At 40.6% G+C, this 14,511-nt stretch overlaps 1 protein-coding gene across 1 annotated transcript; it reads left to right on the forward strand.

Moving 5' to 3' along the window:
* Positions 1-310: 310 nt before the first annotated feature.
* On the forward strand, positions 311-11,189 carry ACTA2 (actin alpha 2, smooth muscle). Its single transcript, XM_063961695.1, has 9 exons — positions 311-418; positions 3,985-4,148; positions 5,796-5,924; positions 6,527-6,637; positions 7,204-7,288; positions 7,881-8,042; positions 8,137-8,328; positions 9,263-9,444; positions 10,885-11,189. Exons 2-9 carry the CDS (start codon positions 4,020-4,022, stop codon positions 11,026-11,028), a joined length of 1,134 nt encoding a protein of 377 aa, XP_063817765.1. The 5' UTR covers positions 311-418; positions 3,985-4,019; the 3' UTR covers positions 11,029-11,189.
* Positions 11,190-14,511: the final 3,322 nt, after the last annotated feature.

Raw genomic sequence — 14,511 nt, forward strand, 5'->3', positions numbered from 1 at the left:
CAGATCCCTGTATACCTTTTTCTCTGTGAGATGTGCACTGCATCTGCCCTGCATGAAAGAATGTTTATTGTATGCCAGGGCTGCCTGTCAGGAGTACAGTATGTCAGTATTTTACCAGCTGTCCCGAATTTTTAAAATTTGTTTATATTCCACATCTGAAATCTCCTCCTGTTTCTTGAGTTCTATAATGGAATGCAATGGAAGAGACCCAGGGCCCTCATCCACCCAGATTAGAGGTTTTTGTCTTGAGGTCCCTATATGGATGTGTTAGACTGCAACCCCATCTCTCACTCTGTCTGTGCTCCTTCTTTGGGAAGCTGGTGGGAGGAGAACAGGCCAACAGACTATATAGTCAAACATGTTCCAGATTTCCAGCGCACCATCCCGGAGCAGCTAACCCCAGCAAAGCACGGTCAGGGTAAGTGATGGCCAGATGCTCCATGCTTATAGGATACTGCTTCATCCTTTATGTACAGCACTGATGTATTGTTTGCAGTGCTTGAAACATTGAATATGGATTGAACAGGTTTTGGGGTGGATAATTGGTGGTACTGTAGGAATAAAGGGTTAAAGTTATATTCTATTCCTACCAAGTTTATGCATTTTCCAAGTGCACATCTATATATATATATATATATATATATATATATATATATATCTATATATATATATATATATATATATATATATATATTTTATGTACTGTAGTTAGTTGACTTCTCTTTGCTGTAGTGCACTGAAAACTGGAAGCAGATGCTTAACCCCTTGTCTCCTGGAATTACTTGGAAAGTTATACAGCAGCGCAGATGTTTTTTTCCAATTGTTAGGTTTGGACAGATATATGCTGGAAATGACAAAGCTCTTGGAAATTGTTCCTAGATAGCGAGAGGGAGTGTGTGCAACAATCACAGGTCTGCAGGCTAATGGTTATGTGCCTGTGCACGCTCCAGGCAGTCTGGTGATTACTAATTGGGGCCCCTGCTGTACAAAACAGTTTCACAGGAGGTAGAACCTGATTTTCCACAAGTACTAGTCTGTTTGTTCTGTTACTAAATATGGTTTGTGCATGCAGTAGCTTAACAAATAAATATATATATAAACCCACTCTCTCCCTCCCAAACTTTTTTTATTATTTATATATATATATATATATATATATATATATATATATTTATTTTAAAAGGAGGGTGGGGTGGGGTGGGCTGGCAGAAAGCCTTGGATGTGTGTTTGATGGAACAAAACCCCTTGACCTGGAATTCTGCTTCCAAAACAGAGATTTGACAGACTATTTCCTAATTAGGAAATGGCTCGTTCTGAGCCAGCCACCTCTTCATTCATGTGAGGGATCTGTTAAAGGGCTGTCTGCATGTACTTATAAACACAAACAACTATATTTTGGCACAATGGTTTGAAACTTTTTCTTTTTTTTTTTCCCATTGTGAAAGAAAACTGTACTGTAGGTCTTCCGTGTAGAACAGAAAGTACAATATTTTTATATTAACTTTTCACTCACTGGCAGACAGTAAAACTGAGTGCTTAAATGTCCACTGTTTAACATGTCATAAAAATAAGTCATTGGGCTTTATTGCCTTACATGTATTCTTTTTATTTTTTTTAATAAACATTTCTTCTAAGGTGGTGACAACTAGCATGTTACGGTGCCATGGGGAGACTCAGTGTATGAGGGGAGGGTGTGGTCAGAGTGCAGGTGGAAAAGCCCTGTACCATAGGGTGACTCATATGCAGGTTTCTTTGAGCAGTGGTAATTCCTTCAATTTGTTTTCACTCCTTTTACGAATTCAATACATTTGAAGAAAAAAACAACAACCAGTAAACACTTAGTTTTTAGGTTACACTGGCATGATAAATAGAATACTGCTCTCTGCATTGCATAAAATTAATCACTAGATTATCAGCTTTCCAAAGCAGTCTTTAACTATCTATGGCTCACTAGGTATTGTGGAACTATAAGTCCCAGCATTCCACAGCAGCCAAAGACATACATATTTTCAACTTTATATTGTCTACTCTGCAGACACTTCTTATTCCATCAAAAGTTTCAGGTAACCACCTCTAGAGCTGGATTGCTACAAACTACTAAGTAAGGTGCAAATAGAGAAATTATTTCAGAGCAGTTTAAGGAAACTTGGCACATACTGCAAGTGGATGTAAGCAAGAAGTCACTTCCTTTGCCCATTAACATATCACACGTGTACATCAATACACAATCAGTGAACATTATTTTCATTGTTATGCAATTTTCTTTGCCCTCAATGTACAACTAGCAGTATCACACACTGTTATACCCCTTTTCCACTAGCTAGCACGGGTCGCAGTCGGGAGCCTGACACAGCTGCGACCCGTTCTAGAGCCCCCTTCTATACTGCGTTCACCAACCCGGCATATTGCCGGGTTGGTGGCGCTGCTGGTGACGCGGCAGCATGGCGCTGGGAGATCACTTGATCTCCCAGCACCGCCCTTCCATACACTGTGAACGGGAGCCGTGTCGCATCGACACGGCTTCCGTTTACACTGCACAGCTTTCCGGGTTGAACTCGGGTTCAACCCGGTAAGCTACCCGGGTAGGATTCCCGGATCACTTGATCTGGGAATTTGCAGGGGGGGGGGGGGGGCGTTTCCACTAGAAAAAAAACACAGGTAAATGTGCGCCACCGCGCATTTACCCGTGTTTTTAGAGCTAGTGGAAAAGGGGTATTAAAAAGAACATAGCAAGCAAGGTTGAGTTTGCAAATCTAAACGTCCTTCTGTCATTCACACATTGGGCGGTATTCAAATGATATATCACACCTAATCTCCTTTCTAAAGTGATCCCCGTTATCGCGCCCATAGTAATCAGGTTTAGCTGCGTAAAGGGTTGGGTGCCCTCGCTATCCCAAGGGTAGTGAGCTGAAATTATTACACCACTTCCGTCAGCAGAAACAGAACAGGTGTGGAAGGGGGTGAAAAGAATTGAATTCCACCCATTGAGTTTTAGAATGATTGCACACACAAAAATGGCAACAAAGCATATAGCTCATCACTTACATGTAATGGGAATGGCCTTTTGCTTAGCTACTAAGACCACAGAGACATGTTCCCAAAAAAGAAGTTACATCTGAAAACAATCTACAACTTATGCTACAGCTACATGTATTATTATTTATTTCTAAAATGCCACAAAAGATCTGCAGTATCATACACTGGGTGGCATAGCAGAGCAGCTACAAATGGCACAATAAACAAACTGCAATGAGTTACATAGCAGAGCAACACAACTACAAGTTATGTAATGGACAGAACGGCGCAAAGTACACAGTTAGAACCAGAGGATGGATGGAGATAACTCAGGGAGCATAGAAGTGTGAAGTCTGGACCCAAAAGTATGTACGCAACAAACAGTCTCTCTACAGTGTCTGCTGCCCTTAGAGGCCAGACAGCTGCAGAAGGTGCCTGACATGGGTGAGTAGATAAATAGTGTAGACAGGAAAACATGACTAAAGAGGAGACCATGAGGAAAGAAGTTCCTGCTGTTAGAGCTTATATTCCAGGGGCAGTTACAATGAGTGAGTGAGTGAGTGAGTGAGTGAGTGAGTGAGTGAGTGAGTGAGTAGGTTTGGTGGGAGGGGATTAGGTGTGGGTGAAGGCAGTAGGGGATGAATGAGGGGGAATAGGTGTAGGATGGGCAGAAAGGTCTGAGTAAGGAGTAGGTGTAGGATGGGCAGAAAGGGATGTGTAAGGAAAAGTAGGTGTAGGGTGGGCAGTAAGGGATGAGTAAGGATGAGCAGGTGGGTATAAGTTAGGAGGAGTAGGGGGTAGAGTAGGGGCAGCATTAGGAAGAGGTGGGCTACTAGGCTTTGATGTAAGTTTTTACTGTACGGTGCATTTGAAGTCTTGGAAACCAGTGGATAGACTAATTGAGCATTGGGCTAATTTAACACTAATGTTATGAAACATACAATCACCACATATTTTATTTTTCTGCAGGTTTCTTGAGAGGTTCGAGTAAGTTGTAATAAAAGATGTGTGACGAGGAAGACACTACTGCACTGGTGTGCGACAATGGTTCTGGACTTTGTAAGGCTGGCTTCGCTGGGGACGATGCTCCGAGAGCAGTATTCCCTTCCATTGTGGGTCGCCCCAGGCATCAGGTAAAAATATGATCCTCAAAGATACAATGTCTCTGGAGCAACATGCTGGTCATTACTATACATTTAGCATAGTCCTGGTCCTCAGACACATCAGATGGGACTGCTGCTTTTTGACAGATAGGATAGGGAGACGTATCAAACCTTAAAGATAAAATCAAGAAGTTGCCCATAGCGATCAGCTTTTATCTATAATTTATCTAGCACAGACTATAAAATGACAGTTTGAAGATGATTGTTTGCAACTACTCCACTTTATCCCTCTCTAAGGTTTGATACATCTCCCCATGTGACTTTATATAAGTGTTTTACATTCACTAAGATGGCATGAGATCATTAATATTAAAATATACTGTATGTTAAATAATGCACTGTTTCCAATTACTGAAAGTATGATCAAGCATGAATGAAAAGAATTTACAGTTGAAATGGAGTTTCCTTGGCTCGCAGTATTCTGCCCATCGAACGGTTGTCACATGGGGCAGATGTACTAAGTCATGGAGAGAGATAAACTACCAATCAGCTCCTGTCATTTTTCAAACACATGTAACATGAGTTAGGAGCTGATTGATTGACACTTTATCTCTCTCCACCTTATCACTCTCCAAAAAGATACATCTCCCCCATGACCTCAGCAGCATACAACGAAAGCACACCCAATATACAGATTCTCACCAATTAAGACATAATCTCTCATTACATCAAATGCAAATGGTCTTCCATAATGTGTAGTATGGTATGAGGACATTGATTTGAAATTGACGAGCAAATCGTAAGAGGATCAGTAAGTTTATTTTAGCTGTATTAAATAAGAACATAAAAGCTGGTGCAACATGTCATCAGTCTTAGGCCTTCATGGTCACAACCTTCTCACCTTGCCCAGCTGGACGGTGCACACCTCATGATGGGCTGTATAGAACAGAGATCAGCATAGCCATAAGCTATTGATATTACTGTAGAGAATAATTATATAATTACTTGTACAGTAAATATACAGTGAAAATTTAAGTAGAAATAATAAACTTCTATTTGAGTGTTGAAGATGTGTTGCACTCAATATCTAAGGTCTAGGCAACATTTATTATGCATAGTATATCCAATTAAATACACATAATGTTGATACTGTAGACAATATCATCATAGTCTGGTAGTGATTACATAATCACTAGATATATGGCTACAAATCAGAGAGATGACGGAGCTGATGTATCAAGCAGTGAAAAGAGTGGAGATGTGGACCAGTTGAGAAGTTGTCCGTAGCAAACAGCTTCTACCAATCATTTTAAAGACTGTACTTGATAAATGTTACCTCATTGCGGATTGGTTGCTACTGTATGTGCAACTTCTCCGTTGGTCTACTTCTCCACTTTATTCATTGCTCGATACATCAACCTCTATAAGTAATACACATCAAAGTCACCCAAGTTCCATGACCAGTGTTAGAATACAAGATTGGAGGCCCTAAACATTTCTATGGTCTTAAAATTCCTTGGTGATACTTAGAATTCTTGGTCTACAGATAAAGGGAAAATAAAGCCAGTTTATAATTTGATTCTATACAAATGTTTTGTTTACTGTGCTAAGAATCATTTTACAAAGCACAATCTGCACAGTCCAGGAGACTAAGCCCCTTATTCTTCCTCTATCCAGGGTGTGATGGTGGGTATGGGTCAGAAGGACAGCTATGTTGGTGATGAAGCTCAGAGCAAAAGAGGTATCCTGACCCTGAAGTACCCCATTGAACATGGCATCATCACAAACTGGGATGACATGGAGAAGGTACGTTTTACCAGTAGACTACATGGTGCATGTACAGCTTGCATGTATGACTATTACCTTTTCCATAATTTACTATATGTAATGCAAAGGTCTAAAAAAACAAATTAATCAGCTGTTAAAGGGAACAAGACAACAGTACACCCACATATCAAGAAGGGGGTGTCAAGTGCTGCCTTTAACTAGACTGTCACTTTAAGGCACAAGTGGGTATCATTCACTCCTGTGTAAAGCAAACAGTAGCTTGTTCGATGTGTTTAATAGAAGACAATGGTTCATATTATTAGCTAGCTAAGTGTGGGCTAAACCCTGTAAGAGGCTGGCTATAAATACGCCTTTTATTTCCCAAGAAGATATAGTAAACATAGTACTACAGTCAGCTTTGTATAATTATTTATACGTTGGCGGAAAGTACATTACATAATTATTCCTCAGGTGGTCTGCAAGTGTCCCCACCAGACAGACATGGCTTCAGTACTGTATGTGACATTACTGTGCATTAACTGCAGCTCAGAAAATTGTGATTATAACAGTCCAAGGGAACACAGGGAAAGTCTGGTAAATTAACATGTGCCAGGTACATTCAGGTATTATTTATTTTTAAGATTTGGCATCACAGTTTCTACAATGAACTCCGTGTGGCACCAGAAGAACATCCAACCCTTCTCACAGAGGCTCCATTGAATCCCAAAGCAAACAGAGAAAAAATGACCCAGGTACTAACATTTTGTATCATTAGAAGTAAATATGTGGTACTTACTTAATCTTTGTTTTGGACAGATTTTTCAAGGGCAAAAGTCCCTATTTTCAGTAAGAAAAATACCAAGGTATAATTTGGGCGCTTTGATAGGTTTTTGCTTTGCCGAGCAGCTGCCACAATATATAGGAAGTCACCCCCACTAACATGCAATAAGGAAGAAGAGTGGATGGCAGCGCTAAGTCTTATCTTGTAAATATATACATCTTGTGGACAGAGGATAAAAAAAAATGTAATAAACACTTAATGCATTAAAAATACAATTGTATATATCATCACCCAAATGGCAATATAGCCAGTAAATGGAGCTGGATTGGATTCATTTATCCAATGCATCTATATTTGCTGGTTATATTGCCATCTGGGTGATGGTATTTATATTTTAATGAATAAATAAATTGCAGTTAAAAAGCCTTTAAATTCTTTTATGCATTATAGAGGAAATTAGTAATTTAGTTTTATTGAAAAATGTGTGTAAGGTGCAAAGGAATGGTTTCCCTCTGACACTGTATTCTCTGCTTGCAGATAATGTTTGAGACATTCAACGTACCAGCCATGTATGTTGCTATCCAGGCGGTGCTATCACTTTATGCTTCTGGCCGTACAACTGGTGAGTAAACATCAGAATTAGGTTGTTGGGTATTCAGCTAGAGACTTATGGGGAGCATGCATGTTGCAGTTGCCAGGTGCTGCTGACTAAACATCAATTAGTAATATCAACTGAAATAGCCAATCACACAACAGTATGGCTGGGAAGTGCTGACAACTGCACCTCAGACACAGACTTAAGGGGGGTACTCACGGAGCGATATTCTAAGCAATCTGACTAGATTGCTTAGAATATCGGCAGGATCGCTCCGTGTGTAGCCCCCTCGGCGATAGCGATGCGCGGCCCCGCACATCGCTATCGCCGCTGCTAGATTGGCCTGCATGCAGGCCAATCTAGCGGGTCGCTCACTTCACCCGCTGGGTGAAGTGAGCGGCCCCCCGTCTCCCCCCGCACAGATCGCGCTGTGCTGAGCGGCAGGAGAGATGTGTGCTGAGCGGTTCGCTCAGCACGCATCTCTCCTTGATCGGCCCGTGAGTACTGGGCTTTAGAGGCTAGGTATAGGTTAGTGAAATCTACTGTGGGCTGGACATGTCCTATCCACCGAGTCAGTCTCCAGATGACATCTGTTTGACCAATATTTGGTTCTTTATAGGTATCGTACTCGACTCTGGTGATGGTGTCACCCACAATGTACCAATCTATGAAGGTTATGCCCTCCCTCATGCCATCATGCGTCTTGATCTGGCTGGCCGTGACCTAACAGACTACCTCATGAAGATCCTGACTGAACGCGGCTATTCTTTTGTAACTACTGGTAAGAGTTCTAGATTCCTAACAGACGAAGGTCTTACCTGCCATGGTTCCCTCCGAAACAAGAGAATACTCATAGCTTTTTCTCCTGCGTACAGCTGAGCGTGAAATTGTCCGTGACATCAAAGAGAAGCTGTGCTACGTGGCTCTGGACTTTGAAAATGAAATGGCCACAGCTGCCTCTTCTTCTTCCCTTGAAAAGAGCTATGAACTTCCGGACGGTCAGGTCATCACCATTGGCAATGAGCGGTTCCGCTGCCCTGAAACTCTCTTCCAACCCTCTTTCATTGGTGAGAGAATACAATCATTAGCGTGTCAGATTGATAGGAAGGTACTATATCGCTAGGAAAAAAAATAGCTGCTCTTTCCTCAAGTATACAACATACCACTGTTCAGTCAACATTTACCACAGTAACTGATAAACATGCAGCAAATACGCACTTTCTACAGCGAAGGAGGAATGGTGAAACGTGTTTATCTGCAGATGAATTGGACAGATCGATTCAGCAGCTGCCTGAACATCTTCATATAGTTGGTCTACTGACTTGCACCTTATGTTTTATTGTGTCACATCAGAAATGAATGGGGGGTATTGAGTAACATAGAATTTACTTACCATAAATTGAAAGTAGCAAAGTGATTTGAACCCATTACAGACACCCATTCACCGTATTCCTCTAGCTCAGAGCCGGCCCTAACCAATATGATGCCCTAGGCAAGATTTTGGCTGGTGCCCCCTAGCACCGCCACTAGTTCTGCAGGAGATGCCTGGCATGAGTCAGCTGGCAGCTCTGCTAACGTCGGGCGCCTTTTGTTTATGAAAATGCATCATATTATTTGCATTACTATGTGTCTAGGACGCACAAGCAGCTTCTGCTGATTAAAATTATTTTCCAGGAATACACTGTAACGTAGCATTTCGTATGCAGATACAGCCGCAGTCACACACAGAATATAGGCATGCCGCATATCATTTTAATCAGCAGAAGCTGCTGGTGCCCCTAAGCATACCAAATGCCCTAGGCATTTGCCTAGTTTGCCTATGACTAAGGCCGGCTCTGCTCTAGCTGATCAACTCTAGCCACCTAGAGTATAAGGAGGATTTAATGTCCGGGCCCCTTTTTTTCTTGAACAGTTCATTCATAGTTTAGTTATTCATTATTTTTTTCTTCTTCTGACCACTATATATTCATATTAACCTCTAGAATGCTTTATATTACACAGGAATGGAATCTGCTGGTATCCATGAAACCACATACAACAGTATCATGAAATGCGACATTGACATCAGGAAAGACCTGTATGCCAACAACGTATTGTCAGGAGGTACTACAATGTATCCTGGCATTGCTGACAGAATGCAAAAGGAAATCACTGCTTTAGCCCCCAGCACAATGAAAATCAAGGTAAGTTGTTCTTATATCATAGCAATGATACTGAAGTGACCAGTCAGAGGGATGCAATGGCTTGCGTCTTCGAACCAGCAGTATAATTGGTAAAGATGTAATGTATATAGAACTTTAAAAACTGAAAAGCTGATACAAAGATTTATTTTTGTACACTAGTAGCTGAACAGTTCTTTATAATCTCTGCTCTTGAAGATCACCAGTGTCACCCAAACCACAAACGTTGCTACTATTCTATTCTAGAGAAAGCCTGTGACTCACATAATTATTTCTGGTTCAGAAAGGGGATGTCCAACTTTTTATGGGTGAAGGAGTAAAGTCTCACATTTACAAGGACCTATGTGGAAAAGCTGTAGGACAATATGCACTAACAGCAATAACTATGGCTACAGCAATTGCCCATTTTGGGGCCTGTTATTTCATCCATTGCAATAGATTCCCCCAGCTATCAGACAGCTACCGTACAAGGGTGCCTCCCACTGGTGTACAAGTGTAGGAGGTAAACCCACTGACACAATTCAGATACAGTATCCCTTTAAATACACAAAACAACATTATAATCCAAGAATATTAGATTAAATTATTCTGATCACAAGCCTATATTTCATGTATTTGTTTAAATATTTCTAATTACTTTACTGAACTGCATTTCTACCAGTAGTGAGAGACACAATTCTACAGTGTCTAGTACAAAAGAACATAAAGTCACATGGCTCACAAGTTGCAAACATACTCTATCTCCAGAAAGTTTCTTTTGGTGGGATTGTAAAGCCACACTCTACTAATACACCAGTCTTCACATTTTTAGCCTAATTGGTGAATGACTCTTAACCTAGGGAACAGATGATATAATGCAAGAATGAGCTTATTAAGCTTAAAACACATAGATAATGCCTTTCAGTGTAAAACGGAGGATTTTGCAGTGTTCAGTGCAGCTGAGCTCAGAGGAGTGTTCCAAAAAGTCTCTGTGGACTACAAAGTATGCCATGTGACTGTGGTTGCCATGGTAGTCCCATGGCAAATATTAAACCATCAATAATTGTAAATCATTAATAGTAGCCTGAAGAACCAAACCAATAAAAATATTAATTACCAAGATCCTTCTTATAATCTCATAAGTGATAAAAAGTATTTTAGTTATGGGCATTATTTTCCGCAGTTTGGAAACTATGGACCAGATGTACTAAGCCTTGAAAACTGATAAAGTGGAGATTGATAAAGTACCAACCAACCAGCTCCTGTCATCTTTCAAATCCAGCCTGAACCATGGCAGCTAGGAGCTCACTGGCTGGTACTTTATCACTCTCCACTTTATCAGTTTTTAAGCCTTAGTATACCTGGCCCAAAATTAGTAAAAAAAAAATAAAACAAAAAAAAGCTGTAATTAATATTCTAATAGTTCAAATGATACTTTACTTACTTTTTCCATTTACCCTTTAGATCATCGCTCCTCCAGAACGCAAGTACTCAGTCTGGATTGGTGGATCCATCCTGGCGTCCCTGTCCACCTTTCAGCAGATGTGGATCAGCAAACCAGAATATGATGAAGCCGGCCCCTCTATTGTGCACCGCAAATGCTTTTAAATGTCCTTTTATATTGTCTTTAATTCCAAGTTATATCTTCAAGTGTGCTCAGAAGAGTACATGGCCACCATTTCATTCCAAAATATGTCTTAGGCTTCAATTTGATAAAGTATTTTTTGTTTGTTTGTTACGAATAAAGCTTAAACTATTCTACCAGTAAATTTCTATTTGTTTTATAGTGTATATTTATATGTTGCTAACGCTCCCTCTAGTGGAATAATTACAAAATAGGAGATGCCATAGTTAAATATAGTAAAACAATAAATGAAAAAGTGTTTAACAAATTTCATAACCGACTTGGAACATGAAAATTCTCATCAACAAATGAAGGGAAAATGACATTGGGATACAGTACATCATGATCTAACGTACACTGTAAACATGATAGAAACTACAAATTAATTCAGTTGCTGTATAAACATACACAGCTTGGCACTTCAAATACTAAATAACACTCGGTATAATTACACAACAGGCAGAACGATACATAAGATTATGACAGTAAAAAATATGGAATACTTAATTTAAAAATAAAACAAAACATTACTAAACATGTTTCCTATAAATTCAGGGTCAGATAATAGGTGGGACACCTGAACAAATTGTCCCTACTGCTTCCAAAATGCAGTAGCATGACATGCAATGATACAATAACGGCCTTGCAGTAACATTGTAGACACTGTTGAAGTGTAACGGGAGTCTGACTCTTCAGCGTCTGATGCATTTATAGAACAGCCCTCCCTAACAGTCTGAAAGTCACTCTTACACGTCAATTTCTACTGAAATCAGGTTTTAATCCTTATATTAAGCCATAGTTACCTACCCTCCCTCATTCTGCAGGAGACTCCCTGAAATAGTAGCAGTCTCCCTGACTCCCTGAACAGACCAGCCATCTCCCTGATTGCACATTATCCCCATTATATAGATGTTACATTCTTTGGGGGGTAAAAAAAGAAATCAGATTCATACATTCAAATGTGATCATCAGTGCCATTTTCCTGCATTGGTTATAAGGCACAATGATCCCTATGGCTACATGCATTTTAAATAAGGTTTCTCGAGGCCCCTTACAGTATATAGAACCTCTTGTAAAACACAATGCACAAACAAATCCTGAAAAAGATCAGTGTTTTTTCTTCAACAAGTAGATCATACTAACTTTGGGGCTCATGTACATTTGGATGGAATTAATTTTTATAGCAGTACACGTCCGCGCTGTAGGTGTTACTTTGACAATAGGCAAGTATGTATTAAGTTGTACTTACTCCCTCAGATATCTGAATTAAGCAGTGCTACAGCTACCAGGGACCTCTGTTGAACAGCCTGCATACCCATTACTAAATGCTGTAGTTTGTAGCCCAGGTCGGGTCAGGATTAGATGGCTATGACACTACAGCAAGAAGAATGTGGCTGTCCTTTCTAGACCTGTATGCCCAAGTAACGATAATTAACACACTGTGGGATCCAGCAAATAAAGAGGGAAGAACGTCTTTTAGATGAATGCTTATTTGCACTCATATGAACTTGACTAACCAGTGACTTTCTAGCTACTGTATAATAGAGTGTTTCTTTGAAAGCTCTATGTTTGGGGATCAGTCGTGTGCCAAGAAATCCACAAAACAATTCTGCAATCAAATATTTACAATAAAAAAAAAAAAGAACCATAATACACTACTGTGTTATTGTGTCATTAATTTCTAATTATAGTAAACTGTAAACACAATACACTTTAAAGCTCCTGCCATGTTTTATTACTGTAAAGCTCTTGTATCGTTCTCATTTTAAAAGAATCCTAAAGAGATCACTCCAGGAAGCTCTTATTTACACAGTTTCTTCTTTATTTCAGTTAGATTTTAAATTATTAGTGACGGGTGTAGTATGTTATGCCGGCGGCCAGCATACCGGCGCCGGGATCCTGACCGCCAGCATACCGACAGCTGGGCGAGCGCAAATGAGTCCCTTGCGGGCTCACGCTCGTCACACTGCGGGCACGGTGGTGTGCTACGTGCGCCACGCTATTTATTCTCCCTCCAGGGGTGTCGTGGACCCCCAAGAGGAAAAATAGTTGTCGGTATGCTGGGTGTCGGGATTCCGGCGCCGGTATACTGAGCGCCGGGATCCCAACAGCCGGCATACTGAACACCACCCATTAGGGACAGCAGCTGCCACTCATATCCTTATCTTGGACTAAAGGACTTAAATAACTAATCCTGGTTCATCTACAACTTGGTATCTGAAGCTGAGAATATGGTTTTTTTTTTTAATATTAATTTGATATACGATTTCTCTGTCCTGTATTTTGGACATCTGTACTGGAGGCACTCTGGAGGAAAAAATCCAATATTTATAGTAAGCACACTAATTAACTAAACAACCACACAGTGACAGTTATGCACTGCAATAAAGGAAGCAATTCATAGGAACACAAACGATGGTAACATATGTGTAAACATGAACTCTCTGTTGCTCCTGTATTCCGAGATTTACACGTCTTACGTTTCAACAATGTCAAATGTAATTCATAAATGCATCTGTAGCCAATATCCTGCAATCATCATTAGTTCAAATCCAGCATTTTCCTTGTGTGGACGCAGAATTTACACTGAGTGACAAACGTATATCAAGAGGTATGTGTAACCCGAAAGATGCACCTCCAATGGGTATGCTTAACTTACGTGCCCTTCCTTACTGTACTCTACCTAAAGGATACCTGTGTGTGTATCCCAAAGCACAAGCTAATGGTGCAAGTTGTGCACATGTGCAGTGGATTAAGTTTGCATGCAGCATAAGTACACTGGTGTCAATCACCAGAGTGTGTAGGTTTTGGGTTTTTTTTAAACAAACTTTACTTACAGTACAACTTTATCTAACTACACTGAAGGCCTGATTTAGGTGTGGATGCTAAATTATGCTAATACTGCAGCAGATGGGCCGTCTATTATAACGCCCACTGTCTGCAGCTCGAATCCGCAACACCATCAGACTTCTGGGCAACACTATGGTTGTTTAGAATGTGCAATGGAATTTGTCTGCTGGTCTAAGAGGACCTGTGTCTTGACACACCCACCGACTAGAGCCACTCCCCCTTGTCGCTGCCCAAGAATGCCTATCGGTGACCACCAGGACACATGAGCATAAGTAAAACTTTGTGTGCTGACTTCTGTCCTCCTCTGAATCAGGCCCCAAATCCAGAATGGAGAAACTTCATCACTGCAACTATTGCCAAACTCAACCACCCATAATGCTCTGTACCTGGAGCTACTGACAACCAAATGCTTCACAGTGTCGAAGTTGGCTTCTATTGTCTTGTCTACTTTCTGAAATGCTGAGGAAATGCTGAGGAAATGCTAATACAGCTATGCAGCTATTCTCAAAAGAAGTTTGGTTCCGCTACTTTTGCCTTGAGTAGCTCTGTGTTTTGTACTCTATAAAAGGGGGTTGCAAAGGGAAATAGTCAAGCCTCTGTCAAGGACTGTGTGATGT

This window comes from Pseudophryne corroboree, chromosome 3, assembly GCF_028390025.1.
Source record: "Pseudophryne corroboree isolate aPseCor3 chromosome 3, aPseCor3.hap2, whole genome shotgun sequence".
Taxonomy (NCBI): domain Eukaryota; kingdom Metazoa; phylum Chordata; class Amphibia; order Anura; family Myobatrachidae; genus Pseudophryne; species Pseudophryne corroboree.

Coding starts and splice junctions, on each gene's coding strand:
- ACTA2 (XM_063961695.1), top strand. CDS start 4,020: ATGTGTGACGAGGAAGACACTACTGCACTGGTGTGCGACAATGGTTCT. Junction 5,925..6,526: donor ACTGGGATGACATGGAGAAG/GTACGTTTTACC, acceptor TTTATTTTTAAG/ATTTGGCATCACAGTTTCTA. Junction 9,445..10,884: donor CCAGCACAATGAAAATCAAG/GTAAGTTGTTCT, acceptor TTTACCCTTTAG/ATCATCGCTCCTCCAGAACG.